Source organism: Ursus arctos, unplaced genomic scaffold, assembly GCF_023065955.2.
Source record: "Ursus arctos isolate Adak ecotype North America unplaced genomic scaffold, UrsArc2.0 scaffold_33, whole genome shotgun sequence".
NCBI lineage: Eukaryota > Metazoa > Chordata > Mammalia > Carnivora > Ursidae > Ursus > Ursus arctos.
In genome coordinates this window covers 24,363,502-24,380,051 of record NW_026623019.1, presented here as the reverse complement: position 1 = coordinate 24,380,051, position 16,550 = coordinate 24,363,502, and the positions used below count along the sequence as shown (strand labels likewise).

The 16,550-nt window shown below is 50.0% G+C and overlaps 1 protein-coding gene across 3 annotated transcripts in view; it reads left to right on the top strand.

Annotated features, from left to right (window-relative positions):
- GOLM1 (golgi membrane protein 1) overlaps positions 1-16,550 on the top strand; it is a 56,594-nt gene that overhangs the window by 31,610 nt on the left and 8,434 nt on the right. For 2 of the 3 annotated variants that reach the window (XM_048218329.2, XM_057305530.1), the window contains exons 5-8: positions 2,284-2,386; positions 10,105-10,234; positions 14,351-14,510; positions 15,177-15,428. In XM_048218329.2, the coding sequence (XP_048074286.2) occupies positions 2,284-2,386; positions 10,105-10,234; positions 14,351-14,510; positions 15,177-15,428 (645 nt within the window). The remainder of the gene's footprint in view (positions 1-2,283; positions 2,387-10,104; positions 10,235-14,350; positions 14,511-15,176; positions 15,429-16,550) is intronic. The other variant, XM_048218330.2, reaches the window with a different exon arrangement.

Genomic DNA, 16,550 nt, shown 5'->3' with positions numbered 1-16,550 from the left:
GTTTCTTAAAGAGCGTTTTTCCTTTTAAAAATGTTACCGAACACATTGTAAGGTGTTGTGTGCAGATTTCAGATTCTCCCTTTTTGATAGGTGATCTGTTCTGTATAATTCTTAACCTATCACATATGTATAAAATATGCATGGTATATATAGGATTTCTTTTAAATGGGTCACCCTGAATTCAGATTTCCTTTATGAAAATTGTAAAAATTATCCAGCCCCATTCAATTCCATTTCTTTGCTGCCCTGATTCAGTTTGGCAGCCAGGGCTGGTTTCCGTCAGGCCCTGGGAAGCAGCGGTGGGGTGGTGAGGGCAGTCACGAGAGGAGCCCCTCTGTGCTCAGCTCCCCCTTCGGATATGACTGGGGGGCTTGACAGGCCCTCTGTGGTCCTGGGGCCTGGTGAAAGGAGGGCTGGGTCCTGTGAGGCTGACCTTTGCCATGGGTAGGAAACTCCCACGCCTCCACCCTCCCCACCCCGCCCCGCCTTACTTCCGACCTCTGGGACGGGAAGCTCTGTCGAGAGCTGTGCCCTCCAGAGTGGTGGCCACGAGCTATGTGGCCAGTGAACCCCTGAAATGTGGCTGGTGGGATGGAACTGGATTTTAAATTTTTGTGTAATTTTCAGTGATTTAAATTAAAGACTGAAACTTGATTCTGTTATTGGGAACGCTAAGTAGTTACAACTTGTAGGTCAGTCTGCTTCTTAATTGTACATTTGACGAAACCTAAATTCGGATCAGGCACTCCCAGTGCAGATTTAACGTCTGCATTGAGATGTGCTCTGATTGTACCCACCAGCTTTCAAAGGCGCAGTGTGAAAGAGAGAGTGTAAAAGATCTCATTCATGATTTTCTTATGTTCAGTATGTGTTGGCACAATAGTGTTGTGTAGCTGTCGGGTTCAATCAGATGTATTATTAAAAATACACCTGGTTTAGTTCTTAAAAATGGGGTTGGCTGGAAAAATTACCCACGTGGCTTGCCTTCTAGTTCTGTTAGACGGTGCTGGTCTGGGATTGTCATCCCAAATCTGCTTCCGAGAATCCGAGTAGGGGAGATTCAGGGTTATACAAAGTTACAGGGGTCACCGGACTGCTGCGGGCTTCACAGAGCTCCCCTTTCTTGTCTGGCCTTTTGAGATTCACCCACATTGTGGATGTCAGTGGATTATTCCTTCTGTTCTCAAGCAGTAGTCCCTCGCCCCATACTTGGTTTGATTGTGGGAGTTTTTTTAATGTGTGGTTTATTGAGGTGTAATTTACACCCGGTATAGCGTACCCTTTATAGTATAGAGTTCTGTGTTTGGACAAAGGCATAGTCCCCTAGACCATCACAGCCACGGCCAGACCCTGTCCCTTCAGGAAGTTCCCCCCCAACCCTTTGCAGTCAGTCCCCTGCCTCAGCGTGCAGCGCCCCCTGAGTGGTTCTGCGACCCCACAGGTTTAAGTCTTCCGGCATGTCCTAGAACTGCGAGTGAGACGGAGCCTTGTTGCTGTGTGTTTGGCATTTCAGTGAATCCTTCACTTTCATTTCATTCCCCCCCCCCCCCCAGAGTGCTGTAGGTTTAGAGCTTTGAGGACAAACCTCAGGGATGTGGGTGTGTCCAGGGCTGTGTCCTGGGCCCCTGCTGCAGCCTGCTGGCCACTCTGCTGTCACCTCTGTGGCAGCTTGTCTTTCCCCTCCAGCCTGGCCCTTTGTCAGCGGCTGCTGTTCTCCGCAAGGCTTTTAGGAGCCGAGAGGTCAGGGCAGCAGGGCTGGGCTGATGAATCTCCTCAAGGAAAGCTGCTGTTTCCCAGATGGGGGGTGGGGATTAAATGAGCAGGGGCCTCCGGGGAGTGGGGGACGGATGGTGGGAGGAGGGGGCGGCTGGCAGGTAGCCTGGTGGCGGAGCTCGGGGTCTGCCATGAGTGCCTGCGTACCTGAGCAGATGTTGAAACCGCGTTCCACAGGCTGGAGGATAAGTCTGCCGGGGACCAGGGGACACGGTGGCCTGTGTCAGCTTGTGGGACAGCTCGGGCTTTAGGATGTCTAAGGAACAGCTGAACAGAACGTCCTCACGCATTTTAAGGGTCTGAGGTCAAAATGATTTAAGAGAGGTTTGGAAAAGAGGGGGCAGATTCCAGTTGGGTTGTGGATTTCCAGGGCTCCTCCACGGTTCTGGAATGTTCTCATCCCTCTCCCCTCCCTTCCTTACTCTCCTGTGTGCCATCGCCCACTGTGTTGACGCGTCTGCGTTGTCACGGCCACGCGACCGCTGGGCCCGGGTCCTGCTCCCGCGTCAGACCAGTTAAAGGCCCTGCAGAAGAACTACGGCCGGCTGCAGCAGGATGTGCTCCAGTTCCAGCGGAACCAGACCAACCTGGAGCGGAAGTTCTCCTACGACCTGTAAGTGTGCCCGCGCCCACGGGCTCTGCGGGAGGCCCCGGACGCCTCAGCACGTGGGTGCGGGCCGTGCGTCAGACGGCCGTGGAAGAGCATTAGCCCGTGGCTCACAGCGCAGGACGCACGGGAGGGCGGTGTTCTGAGCAGGACGGGACTTCTCAGCGGGGAGGTGCGTTAGGTTCTGAAGCGCAGGTGCTGCTGAAGTCAGTGGCGGAGAGCCTTTAAGGGCGTCTCCCCGAGGTGCTCAGACGCGCCCCACGTCCCCCTCCCGGACGGAAAGGCGTTTTGGCGTCGGATCAGCGATGCAGGTCTGGGGGTCGGCATGGGGCGTTCTGTTTCTGTGAGTTCTCGTCTTTCCAAACTTCTGCAGTGAGAGCGATGGACACATCATCATTAGATGTATTTAAGGTATAAAACGTGAAGTTCGGATATGCCTCTACATTGTGAAGTGACGTCCCCGGTCAGGCTAATTAACCCTGCTCTTTGCACGTGTGGTGGGAACACTTCGGATCTCCTCTCTCCGCACGTTCCAGGGTAACCGTAGTCGCCACGCTGCCCGTTGCAGCCCCAGCTTACCGTTAGGGTGATAACTTCAGTTGCCTACAAGAACCTTACACATTGACTTCTGCGAACATTTTTATAACCAGAACAGAACAATCAACTTTCAAAAGGTTAGCTAACCCCTAGAGTAGGATAGTAAAAACCAATTTAGAGAGCGGAGAAGAAGTCCCAGTCTGTGTATTTTTTCCCCCCATAAAAGCAGCATAACTCAGGCACGGGGGGTCTGAGACGCAGAGGCAGCAAGACACCTGTGAGCCCAGTCCTCTTTTCCATTTGCTGACTTCTCCCTAATCCGTGTCCAGGGTCACACGGATTTTTCACGTGATTGCAGTCACTGTTAACATCTTTAAATCACTGTATAAATAAAAGTCCGTGCTGCTCTGAAATGTAGTATCATTAAAAATGGCTGGTTGATATGGTGGAGGCACCAAATTTAATTCATGATTTCCCTGTTTGGATATTTAGATTACTTCTAAGTTTTGATTATTATAACTAGCCTGATACCAATGTGTATAACTTTTAAACATTATTTTGGGTTATTTCCTTCTAAAAAGGATTCAGCAGTAGGTTTAATGTCATAAATTGTCAAGTTGCCTTCTGAATAAGTTTCCTCACCCCACTGCCCTCATTGGGATTCTGAGATCCTTCCAAAAGATTGTCTGCTTACTGTGTTATCTTCCTGATTGCTTTAAAACCAAATACTGCTAAAACCAGGAAGCCCCAAATAAATAAATATGCAGAGGATATGCACCAACAGTTAATACAAGGGAAACATAATTAGAAAATATGCATATGGCGGGGCGCCTGGGTAGCATAGTCGTTAAGCGTCTGCCTTCGGCTCAGGGCGTGATCCCGGCGTTCTGGGATCGAGTCCCACATCGGGCTCCTCGGCTGGGAGCCTGCTTCTTCCTCTCCCTCTCCCCTGCTCTGCTCCCTCTCTCGCTGGCTGGCTGTCACATAAATAAAATCTTCAAAAAAAAAATAAAATATGCATATGGAACCTTCTTCAGCTAGGCCAGCGGTTCTCAATTTTGGGTGGCGATTTTGCTCCCAGGAGACCTTTGGCAGTGTCCAGACACCTGCGGCAGGCATCCTGCAGTGCACAGGGCAGGGCCCCTAACAGAGTTTTCTCTGGCCTCAAACACCAGTAGTATTCAGTTGAGAACCCCTGAGCTAGGCTAGTAATCAGTGAGGTGCATTCAGACAAAAATAAATATGGCCCCACTCTATTATTCATCCTTAGAAGATACCTTTACGCGCATTGGCCTTCCATTCATTAAAATAGGATAAACCATTAATGGCCTCACTTGATGAATGTTGACCCAGAAGATGTTGACCTCGCTGGAAATCAGCAGTCGGGTGGGCCTGGTGACGGGGACGGCAGCTCTGTCCCCATGTCAGCAGACAACGAGCAGAATGGCTAGGCATGCTGGACTCACCCTTTTTCTTTTAGGAGGTTTGGCGGCTAGATTGAAACTTTCTGGCTGACATCCGTATTGAGGTAGTTGTGCCCGAAGTGGTGAACTGGATAAAAGCGTGTTTCCTTGGGGGGGGGGGGGCGGGGAGGGGATGTTAATGGACTGTTGGAAGCTGGGAAGAGTTACTCTTACGGTCTTTGGAGTATAAACCCTTTTCGAGAATCTGGTAAAAGGTGCAGACCCCTCGTTAGCACTGTCTGCGGAGTTGCGCATTCAGTCCGTGGGACATCGGAAGCTTACCTGCACACTGTCTGTGAGCGCACCCTGTCCGGTCTACACCGCTTACAGGAGGCGGTGCTGGGAGTGAGCGCGCGGACAGCGAGGCCGGGTTTCCTGATGCGCAGGTCAGTGTTCGTTCTTTTGCATCGGCGTCCCCGCTCCCGCTCCCGCACTGGCGGACATCGCTAAGCGATCGCTGCTCTTGGTCCGCACGCTGCCTTGCAGGCTTTCTCCCCAAAGCGCGTAGGGTTGGTTTCTCACGTGAAACTGGTTGTCGTCTCATCTCCGTGCCGTGAGGAAATAGTGTGCAAAAGCTGTTACCGGGCTAGAACAGCGCTGCTCCGAGGGTTAGCGTCCTGGGTGGTCGGTCACGCACCTCCATCGATCCCCGTATGGCGGCCGTCCCGTTGATAACCGTCCGCCCATCGATCGCAGCAGTCAGGATAGCCCTGGCGGCAGGTGCTGTGTGTCTGTTTTCGCTGTAGTTGGTGGCGGAACGGTTACCACGTGCGCGTGAGTCCACGTTCCCCTGGGGCCTTCGGGCAGTCACACCGTCACCGTCCACGTGACCTGCGTCCCGGGATCGGAGCTCCATCCTGAGCTGGTTCTCCGGCTGCTGTGGAGCTAGAACGGGGAAGGCTGGCCTTCACCCGCAAGGCTGGCGAGGGAGGCTCTCCGTACTTGATTTGGGGAGGGCCGAGAGCAGGAGAAGACAGCGCAGATGTCCCGTTTGTAGGTTTTTAAAGGTGCGGGAAGGGCCATGGCCCTGTTCGTTGGCTGGCCCCGAGCTTCTGGGCTGCGTGTGTAGTCCGTTCAGGATGCAGACGTCTCTGGTCTCGCTCTCTGCGTTTCAGCTGCTGTGGACCAGTCCACCACCCGTGACTTGCATGTTCGTGAGAATTTTATTTAAATGAATTTTTCAGCGAGTTTTCTCTTGATCTGTAAGCTGTCCAAGGTCCGGAAGTCCGTCTCTCTCTGTTTCTGCAATACCTGATGCCCGTCTCCGCATGTCGCTCGCGGAGACCCACGGAGCCCTTCGAGCCGCGGGTCATGTTCATGAGTTATGGGCCGGGGGCAGGCGCCGCTGGCTCCGAAGGGCCTGGGGCCCAGGACAGGCCACAGTGCAGTAGAGAGGGTGCCGCGCCAGCAAACCCCAAGTCTGCCTTCAGCCTTATGGCTCTGTGTCTCTCTGACCCTGGTCAGTGTCCCAATTCAGGTCACCCCCGGCTTCCTTATTTGTACAGGTGGGTAATTCTCTCACCTACAGCCCTGACACACAAGGTACTCTTAGGTTCCAGGCTGCGAGCTCCGGCGGTGCCGCAGGATACCTTGGCTAAGCGCGGGCTCAGTCTGAGTCAGCTGACAGCTCCAGCACCGATTCTCTGACGCTAGCTGGGTGTCCTCCAGTTCAGTTCGTTTTTATTTTTATTTTTAAAAAATGAATCTTAAATCTTGGAACAGTTTCGGGTTTACAGAATTATTACGAGAGTTCTGTATACCGCAGACCCGGTTTCCCTATGGTTCACACTTTACATTGACGTGGTGTATTTCCACAGTTAATGAACCAATTAACTGAAGTTCGTACTTCATCTGTGTTTCCTCCGTTTTCCCCTAACGTCCTTTTTCTCTTCCAGGATCCCACATTCCTTCTACTCGGTTCTCTCAGAGTCCTCTTGGCTGTGACCGTTTCTCAGACTTATTTTTTATGATCTTGATAGTTTTAAGGAGTAGTGGTCAGGTGTTTTGTAGAATGTGTTCCAGTTGGGACTTATCTGGTGTTTTTTTTCACGGTTAAACGGGGGCAACACGTTTCTGGGAGGAAGGCCACAGAGGTAAGGTGCCACTCTCGGTACTTCGCGTCAGGGCGCGTGCCATCCACAGGACTTGTCGCTGTTGACGTTCATCCTGATCACCTCGCTGGGGTAGGTTTTGTCTGCGAAGTTGCTCTGTTCTCTGTCCCTCTGTACTGTCGTCTTAGGAGGAAGTCCGCGTGCACAGCCTACGCCTAGAGATCGGGGGGGTGGGGGGTGACGCTCCATTTCCCTAGGGGCACGGTATCGGTATCAACTGCAATTTTCCTGGCACAGGACAGCTGGCTGTTCGTACCTGTCTGATTATTTGTATCAGCATGGACTTATGAATATTTATTTTATACTTTGGGTTATAATTTATTTTTCGCTCACATTGTTCCAGCTTCGGTCATATCCCCAGCATTGTGCCCCTGCCCTCTTTCTAGGCACTTTGTTATACACTCCGGCACCAAAAGATGCTCCAGGCTCATCTCTTGTATATCCTGTTCCAGTCCTAGAATAACCCAATCAACCATTTCTCTCTCCCTCTTTTTTTTTTTTTTTTAAATTGGAGAGTGGCATTAAGAAGCCAAGATCTGGGTACTAGGAGTGTTTGTTGCCGCTGGGGTGTGGTTGTTTCTAAGCTTTATCAGCTGCAGAGTAAAGAGACCTGTGTGTGTACTAACCTGTGTTATATACAGACATTGACGGATATTTTTACGGTTTCCAGCTGTAGTCCTACTAAACCAAGCATAAGTTCATAGGTGTCTCCAATTCTAAGTTAACAGAATAGTATATAGTTGGATATGTTCTCAACTTGGGACAGTATGCGATTATTAATATTTTGTGGCTCAAAATATATTTTTTTAAGATTTTATTTATTTATTTGACAGAGATAGAGACAGCCAGCAAGAGAGGGAACACAAGCACGGGGAGTGGGAGAGGAAGAAGCAGGCTCATAGCGGAGGAGCCTGATGTGGGGCTCGATCCCACAACGCCGGGATCACGCCCTGAGCCGAAGGCCGACGCTTAACAGCTGTGCCACCCAGGCGCCCCTCAAAATATTTTTAAAACTGCCTGTGGCAAAGTAATTCCTGCATTTCCAAACCCGCCTTGCAGTGAACCATAGCCTGGTGACTACGTTCTGGCCAGTGGGGAAAGAAAGTGGGTACAGGACTGTAGGAATGCTTCTGGAAGTGAGGCTGGTCCACCACACCCCCTCCCTTTACGTTTCCTCCTTGTTCCTTCCTGCTGCCTGGGACTCACGCAAGATGGCTGGGCCACGGTAGCCGTCTCGGATCGTGAGGCTGGAAACCAGTGCTAGGATCAGGAAACCGAAAGAGAAGCCTGTATCCCTGGTGACGCAGAGCCGCCATCCTGGTGCTGGGCTGCGGGAGACGCAGATTGCTCTCGTTTGCACTTTGTGTGTCCGCAGCCAAACCTGATATGCTAACTTACCCACTTTTTGAAGGTGCGTTCAGACACTGTTCTTAAACAGTCATTTTCATGAATCCTTACCTATGACCCCAAAACAGACTTCTTAGGGAAGGTCATTTAGGATGGAATCATGCCGAGTGGGGCGTAGAGAAGGGAGGCTAGGACTCGTGCTGGAAAAGAAAGAGGACGTGAGGAGCTCGGAGCGGTCTGGGCGAGGCCGACTGTCCTGTGGTCCCCGAGATGAGCGGAGAGGAGTCCTATTTTGGGCGTGGCCGTGCAGGTGACTGGGTATGTGGGCCCCGCTGGGAAAGTCGTCTTCTCCTTCCTGGATTCTGAGGACACAGATGTTAGATCTCTGTACAGTCATGCAGATCCCCCAAGCGGGTTCGTTTTCTTTTTCTTTTTCCCGCGGTCTGTTTTCTGTTACTTTGGGTAGCGTCTGTTGTTCTGTCTTCCAGTTCACAGATTCTTGCCTCCGTTCTGCTATTTGCAGTCATTCCTTAAGTTCTTTTATTTTGGTTATTGCATTTTTCAGTTGGAAAATTTCCATGTGGTTCTTCCTTACATCTTCTGTTTCTTTGCCGAGACATTTAGTTTTTCATTTGTTTCAAGCATGTTTGAATTGCTCACTGAAACATTTCTCCGGTGGCTGTTTTGAAGTGTTTGTCAGATCCTTGTAACTTCTCTGTCGTGTCGGTGTTGCAATCTATCGATGGTCTCTCTCCGCTCGGTTTGAGATCTTCCTGGTGCTTGAGGTGATGGGCGATTTTCAGTTGAAGCCTCTGGTGGGTGGGACAAGCCCTGACTCGTCGCTGCCCCTTGGCTGCCACCCCAGGGGGAGAGGACACATTCCCATCAGGTGGGGGCCGAAACGCAGGCCTCCCACGTGCCTCCAGTGTCACCGCTGTGGTGGTCTGTAGATACGGGGCCCCGGCCAGCCTGCCTTCTCTCCCGCCGTTCAGTCCTCTTCTGTTTATTTTAAATACAATTCCCGGGGTTTTTAGTTGTGCTTGGTGGGAGCAATAGGGAAACCCCTTCTATTCCATCTCCCCAGAAATGGAAGTCCGGCTGGATTTTGACACTGTCCAGTGTTAGCACAAACCCCACAGGCTTTAGTCCCACGAGACTCCCCTCTTCAGATGACACCCACAAGTTCTGGGTGTCCCCAGGGCGCCTGTACTCTGTCTCCTGGCTACAAGTTCGGTGCTTCCTGAACCCGTCGGGGTTGGTAATTCTCTAGGACTGCCCACAGAACTCAGCCAGGTGCTGCATCAGGACTACAGCTTGTCATAAGGGCTGGATCTCAGGAACAGCCGTACGGTAGAGTCTTGGTGTGAGGGCAGTTGTGGGGGAGACCGCTCCTTTCCTGGTGGAGTTGGGGTGCCACATTTCTAGTGCATCGATGTTCACCAGCCGAGAAGCTTGCCGAGCCTCATCCCCTGGAGATTTTATCTGAGGTTTGACCACATAGGCACAGTCGATTAAATCATTGGCCACATGATTGAACTCCATCTCTGCTCTCCCCGTTCCCTGGAGGGAGGTGGTCCGGCCGAAAGTTCCCACCCTGTAATCATGGGGCTGGTTCCTCTGGCCACCAGCCCCATCCTAAGGCTGTGTGAGGTGGCGCTCTAGCCTAAACTCAGGTGTGGTCCAGAGGGGCTCGTCTGACTGTCAGAAGACCCTCCCATAACTCAGGAAATTCCAGGGGCTTTAGGAGCTCTGTGCTAATAGCTGGGAACAAGACCATGTATATGTTTCTTATTATAGCACATATTGTATTTTTAATTTTTTTAAAAAGCTTTTATTTATTTATTTGAGAGGGAGAGGAGGGAGAGCACAGAGGGAGAGAGAGAAGCAGACTCCCCGCTGAGCAGAGAGCCTGACATGGGGCTCGATCCCAGGACTCTGGGATCATGACCCGATCCAAAGGCTTAACCAAAGTTTAACCAACTGAGCCACCCAGGTGTCCCTAAAAATTATTTTTTCTAACCAGTAAAGTTCACCTGTTTCAGAACAGTGACAAATTTGTAGTGAGTTTCAGTTTTCTTGCCATTTAGTAACTGAAACCCACGTATTGCCCTGCCTTATGCCCCCCCTTGAGCTGAAGAGCCGGAACCAGGAAAAAGATGAGCTGTGTCTTACCGGCATGATGGATTCCACAGCCACGGCAGGAAATACTTGCTGTGTAGACACATCCCTAAATACTTGTCTTTCTTTTTGCTTTCTTTCACCAAAGGAGCCAGTGCATCAATCAGATGAAAGAGGTGAAGGAGCAGTGTGAGGAGCGAATAGAAGAAGTCACTAAAAGGGGAAATGAAGCTGTTGCTTCCAGGGACCTGAGTGAAAAAAAGGACCAAAGCCAGCAGGTAATTCTGGGTTTTTTTCTGCCCAGGATTCTGGAAGGCATTCCTCCCCTCTCTTCAGGCATTCTGTTCCCTTGTCTGCTGTCTGATTTGCTCCTCTCTCTGTTCTCTTCGGTTGTTTGGTTCCCTGCGACACACCAGCCAGTCCCGGGATGCCGCGATTCTGGCAGGGCAGACTGGGCTCTGGCCTTGTCCTTGGGCTCGGGGCTTTACTGGGGTTTCTTCATTTAAGGTCTCCAGCCATCCTGCGAGAGAGTTGCTGCTGTTCTGTTTCGAAGGCCCTGAGACCCGTGGGCAGGGTTCGGTACAGTGGCCCCCGCACCAGCTGGTCAGTGCTGGGGCTGACGAGAGCCCACGTTGGCAGGGTGCGTGACGCCTGGCCACGGAGCTGCGGCTCGAAGCCTTCAGGAAATCTGCGTGTGTTGGTTTTAAATATAGCAGCTTTATTGAGGGATAATTCACAGACCATACCGTTCACCCATATAATATTATAATTCATCGGTTTTTAGTACATTCACAAAATTGTGCAGCCATCATCACAGTTTTAGAACATTTTCATTCCCCCAAATAAACCCCATAACCATTGGCTCTCCCCATTCGGTCCTAGAAAACCATTAATCTACTTTCTGTCTCTAGAGATTTGCTTTCTCTGGACATTTCATATCAGTAGAATCATACGCTATGTGGCCTTTTGTGTCTGGATCCTTTCGCTTAGTGTAATGCTTTCAAGGTTCATCCATGTGTTTGTATGAATATTTCCTATTCGTGGCTGGATAATGTCGTATGGGTAGGACATGTTTTGTGGAGTCATTTGTCAGTTGATAGGTATTTGCGTTATTTCTAGTTTTAGGCTGATGGATATTCTGCTGTGAACGCTCACGTAGGCATTTTTGTATGGATGTAAGTTTTCATTTCTCTTAGATATATAGTTAGGAGTGGAATTTCTGCATCATATGGTGACTTGATGTTTAATGAGAAACTGCCAGACCATTTTCAAAAAGCGATCACACTCTTTTACATTTTCACCAGCAGTTTGAGGGTTCCAGTTTCTCCACGTCCTTGCCAGCTCTTGTTATTATTGGTCTTGGTCATTGTAGCCGTCCTGGTGGGTGTGGAGTCCTGCCTCATTCTGGTTCGGATTTGGATTTCCATACTAACTAATGTCGAGCATCTTTTCTTGTGCTTTCTTAGGCACTTGTATCTTCTTGGAGAAATGTCTGTTCACTTCCTTTACCCATTTTTAAATTGAACTATTTTATAATTGAGTTGGGAGTTCATATCTGTATGTATATCTATCTATATAGGTAGAGAGATTAGATATGATTTGCAAATATTTTTCCATTCTGTGAGTTGTTTTTTTTACTTTCTTCCTGGTGTTCATTGGAACATAAAAGTTTTTAGTTTTGATGAAGTCCCGTTTGTTAGTTATTCTGTTTTGTGTTCCTTTGGTGTCATAATTTAAAACACTTTGCCTGATCCAAGGCCATGAAGGTTTACATTTTATTCTAAGAGTTTTATAGTTCTTAGCTCTTACATTTAGTCCTATGACCCATTTTGAGTTAATTTTTTATATCCGGTGTGAAGTAGGGGTCCAACTTCATTCTTTTGCATGTGGATATCCAGTTGTCTCTTGGCTCTTTTTCTGAAAAAAACTAGTCTTTCTTCCACTGAACTGTCGTGGCACCCTTGTCAAAAATCAGTTTACCGTAAATATGGGGGGTTATTTGTGGATTGCCTAATTGCCCTGGCCAGAACCTCCATTCAGTGTTAAACAGAAGTGGAAGAACAGATATCCTTGTTCTTGATCATGGAGGGAAAACATTTAGTTTTTACCATTAAGTTTGTTGTTAGTTGTGTGTTTTCATAGATGGACTTTATCAAAGTTGAGGAAGTTCCCTTCTGTTCTTGTGTGTGTGTGATTTATTTATTGTAGAGAGCATGTGCAAGGGGTGCGAGGGGCAGAGGGAGAGACCGAGTCTCAAGCAGACTCCCTGCTGAGCGCAGAGCCTGAGGCAGGGCTCGCATCTCGTGACCTTGAGATCACGACTGGAGCCTGGAGCCCAAACCGAAAGCTTAACCCACTAAGCCACGCAGGCATCGCTTCCCTTCTTCGTTGTTGAGTGTTTTTATCAAGAGGTGTTGGCTTTTGTCAAATTCTTTTTCTCCATCTGTTGAGACGATCGTGTGTTTTTGTCCATTATGCTATTGATACGATATTACACTGATTTTTTTAGATGTTTCACCTTGCGTTCATGGGATTTAACCCACTTGCTCATGCTGTATAACCCTTTTATATGTTGCTGGATCTGATTTGTTAGTATTTTGTTAAGGACTTTGGTGTTTATATCCATGAGAGATATTGGTTTTCTTGTAATGTTTTTCGTTTTGATATCTAGTAATATTGGGCTCATAGAATTGAGTTGGGGCATATTCCTTTCTCTTGGTCTTTTTGTTTGGTTTTGTTTTTTGTTTTTGTTTTTGGTTTTTTTTTGAAGAGTGGAGATCTGGTATTCTTTAAATGCTTGGTGGGATTCACTAGTGAAGTCATCTGGGCTTGGGCTTTTCTTTGGGGGAAGTTTTTAAATGACTAATTCAACCTCTTGTTATATAACAAGTCTATTCACATTTTTTCTTTTCTTTCTTTTTTTTTTTTTTATTATTTATTTTTATTATTTGTTATCCGGAAGGCCTTGAGGTGGGTGCTCAGCATCGAGTGGACAGAGAGGGAATGGGTAGAGGGCCAGGGGGAGAGAATCTTCAAGTATACTCTTGGCTGAGTGCGGAGCCCAACGTGGGCCTTGATCGCATGGCCCATGAGATTATGACCTGAGCCAAAACCAAGAGTCAGACACAACCAGCTGAGCCACCCAGGCACCCCTCACATTTTCTATTTCTTGAGTCAGTTTGGGTAGTTTGTATTGTTCTAGGAATTTGCCTAATGTCCTCTAAGTCATCAAAATTGATATATAGTTATTCATGGTATTGCTTTTTAATATTTTTATTTGTGTAAGGTCAGTAATGTTATCCTGTTTTATTTTTTATTTTAGTAATTTGAGTTTTCTCATTTTCTCGGTTAATCTAGCTAAAGGTTTGTCAATTTTGTTCAACTTTTTGAAGAACTTTTATTTCATTGATGTTCTCTATTTTTCTGTTCTATATTTCATTAATTCCTTTTTTTTTTTTAAGATTTTATTTATTCGACAGAGATAGAGACAGCCAGCGAGAGAGGGAACACAAGCAGGGAGAGTGGGAGAGGAATAAGCAGGCTCCTAGCGGAGCAGCCTGATGTGGGGCTCGATCCCAGAACGCTGGGATCACACCCTGAGCCGAAGGCAGATGCTTAATGACTGAGCCACCCAGGCGCCCCTGTATTTCATTAATTCCTGCTCCAACCTTTATTATGTCCTTTTTTGCTTTAGGTTCTGTTTGCTTTTCTTTTTCCAGTATCTTAAGATGGAAGATTAGGTTACTGATTTGCGATCTTTCTTTTCTTAATATAGACTCGCAAATTACCCCTAAGCCCTGCTTTAACAGCCTCCCATAAGTTTGGTATGTCATGTATTTGTTTTAGTTTTTCTCAAGATATTCTTATTTGCCTTGTGATTTCTTTGACCCATTGGTTTAATTTAGGAGTGTGTTGCCTAATTTCCACATGTTTGTGAATTTCTCAAATTTTATTGTCATTGATAATTTCATTCCATTGTGAATGGCATCGTACAAAGTACGTTCTCGAATTATTTCAGATTTGTTGAGGCTTGTTTCATTGTCTAGCATCTGTCCTGCGGAATGGTCCACGTGCACTTGAAGAATGTGTTTTGCTCTTGTCGGGTCACTGTTCTAGAGAAGTCAGCCTGGTCTGGTTCGTTTATAGTATTCAGGTCTTCCTTGTCCTTGTTGATCAGACAGAAACCTACTCGTTAATCCACTACTGAAAGTACTTTCTGGAAGATCATAGCCTCAGAGGTTTGCATTTATGCCAGGGGGTATGGCACAGTTGGGGTAGGTCATGGCATTTCTCCGGGTTTTGGTGTTTTGTCAGAAGGACGTCCATGGCGTTGCTTGGGCTTGTTGTGAGGTTTGAAGTCACAGAGTCCCGGGCTGTGTGTGCTCCTGTTTCAGCTCCGAGCCCCCAGCGAGCCTCAGCCCCGGCCACAGGAAGCAGACCCGCCCCAGGCAGCGGTGCCACAAGTGAGAGGAAACGTGCCCAGCAATGGGGAGCCCCAGACACCAGCCCCCAGTTCTGAGGTGGCTTTGGATTTGAAGAGACAAGGTGAGAAAGGTACGTGAAGCTTGATAATGACACGTTTAAGCCCTCTCTGAAGTAAACAGTGGCAGTTCGTGTCCAGCATCTTTGCACATGGCCTCACAACAGAGTGTTCCCGTGGGAGGCGGTTGGTGAGCTGGGCTCGGGCTGCCGGAGGCAGGTGAAGTCTCTCTGGGCACCTGGAATTGGGGTCCCGGGGCTTTTCCTCGTCTTACTGTCATCCTGGTAAACCGAGTGCCTTGTTCTTGGGCAGCCGTGTAAAGGGCCGGGCTGTGCCTTATTGAGGACATCACTGGGCCTGTGTGGTTACGGGGAGGTGGCTGAGACCGGGGCAGCTGTCGTGGGAACCAGGGGGCTGCCGTGTCTCTGTGGGGTGACTCCTTGGTGGACTGGCACGCCCCGCTCCCAGGTGCTTGTCTCGACACGTGATGGTCAGACAACTTGAGCTGTACGTCGTCACTGAGGTCAAGATGACTTGTCCAGACTTTTCCCCTAAACCGCTTCTGTCTCGCGGTTCTGAAGATGAGCTGCGGCGCCAGAGAAACGTGCAGTCTTTGCCGCGTCACGGGATAAGTTACCCAGCTGCTCGCCATCCGCAGCCCTTGCGAAGACTCTGGGAGTTGCGGGGCGTAGGGGTGTCTGTTTCAGTTGAGGTCTCAGCCAGCCGTGTTCTCTGCGCAGAGGAAACCGACGAGCTTCAGGCGGTCAGTGAGGAGGAGCCCCCGAAGGACAGCCCGGGGCTGCCGCGGGCGCCGGGCCGGGAGCGGGATGCAGAGGAAGCCGGGCCCGAAGCCGGAGCAGCCCGCCGGGCGGCAGGGGCGCCCGCGGCGATGCCGGCGAGCCGGGAGAATCCGGACCCCGAGGACCTCGAGCGGGAGCAGCTGGTCATCCCCGATGGGCAGGAGGAGGAGGGGCAGGATGCCGGCGAGGCAGGTGGGTGCGCGGCGGGCTGCGTGCCGTCGCTGTGCGGCCGGTGAGGGCCCGCGTGCCGTCCGGTAGTGCTCCGTGCCTGGGCGCCTGGGAGCCGGTAGGAGGCGGGCGGTCGCGGGGGTCAGAAACAGCGTTCGCGGGGGCTCGGCGGTGGTCGGGGGTGCTTTCGGGCGGAAGGGCTTGAGGTGGGTGCTCAGCATCGAGTGGACGAAGCCCCCGCCCTGGACCACTGGCCCTGCCTGTGTGCGCGCGTCCTCACGTGCTGTCACCCCAGAGCCCGGCGAAGGGAGGGAGGGAGGGATACCGGGTACATGGGGTTTCGTGCGTATTTGAGCATGGCAGCAAAGTGACGTGAATCCTTTCTGGTTTGGTGGGACTTTTTTTTTTTTAAAGATTTTATCTGACAGAGACAGCCAGCGAGAGAGGGAACACAGGCAGGGGGAGTGGGAGAGGAAGAAGCAGGATCACAGCGGAGGAGCCTGATGTGGGGCTCGATCCCGGAACGCCGGGATCACGCCCTGAGCCGAAGGCAGACGCTCAACCGCTGTGCCACCCAGGCGCCCCTGGTTGGACTTTTTTTTTAAAGATACAGGAAAGTGTGGGAAACTGAGATCAACACAATATTCTGGGATGTGTTTGCGTCCCTAAAAGCTGTGGAAGACGTCACTCCCAGCCAAGCCAGGAACACGGACGAAGGGAAGATACCTGTGCTCTGGGACGAGCCACTAACAAGAGTCGGGGAATGTGCTTATTTGTGGAAATTACCCTGATTCCAGATTGATCTAATTTGCACTCGAGTTTCTCTTTCTGAAGAGCGTGTTCTCACAAGGTTTCAGTTGAAGAGTTAAAGGAAGCTCAGGTGGCCGACCCAGTGGCGCTCAGGGTTCAGACTGGCCCCAGAGGGTGACATCTGAAGGCTGGACACACGTCCTCCTGGTGCAGCCGTCGCGCTCGGATGTGCAGAGTACGGCGGCTGGGCCCGAAGGCGTGTGCTTGGCCTCCACTTTAGGCAGCGAGCGCAGGAGATGGAACTAGAGCCAAGTCCTCCAGACACGCGTTTTAAAACCAGATTCCGTTTACCTGCCTATCTGCGTGTAGAAGACATTCACAGGCCTTCCTGTGAAT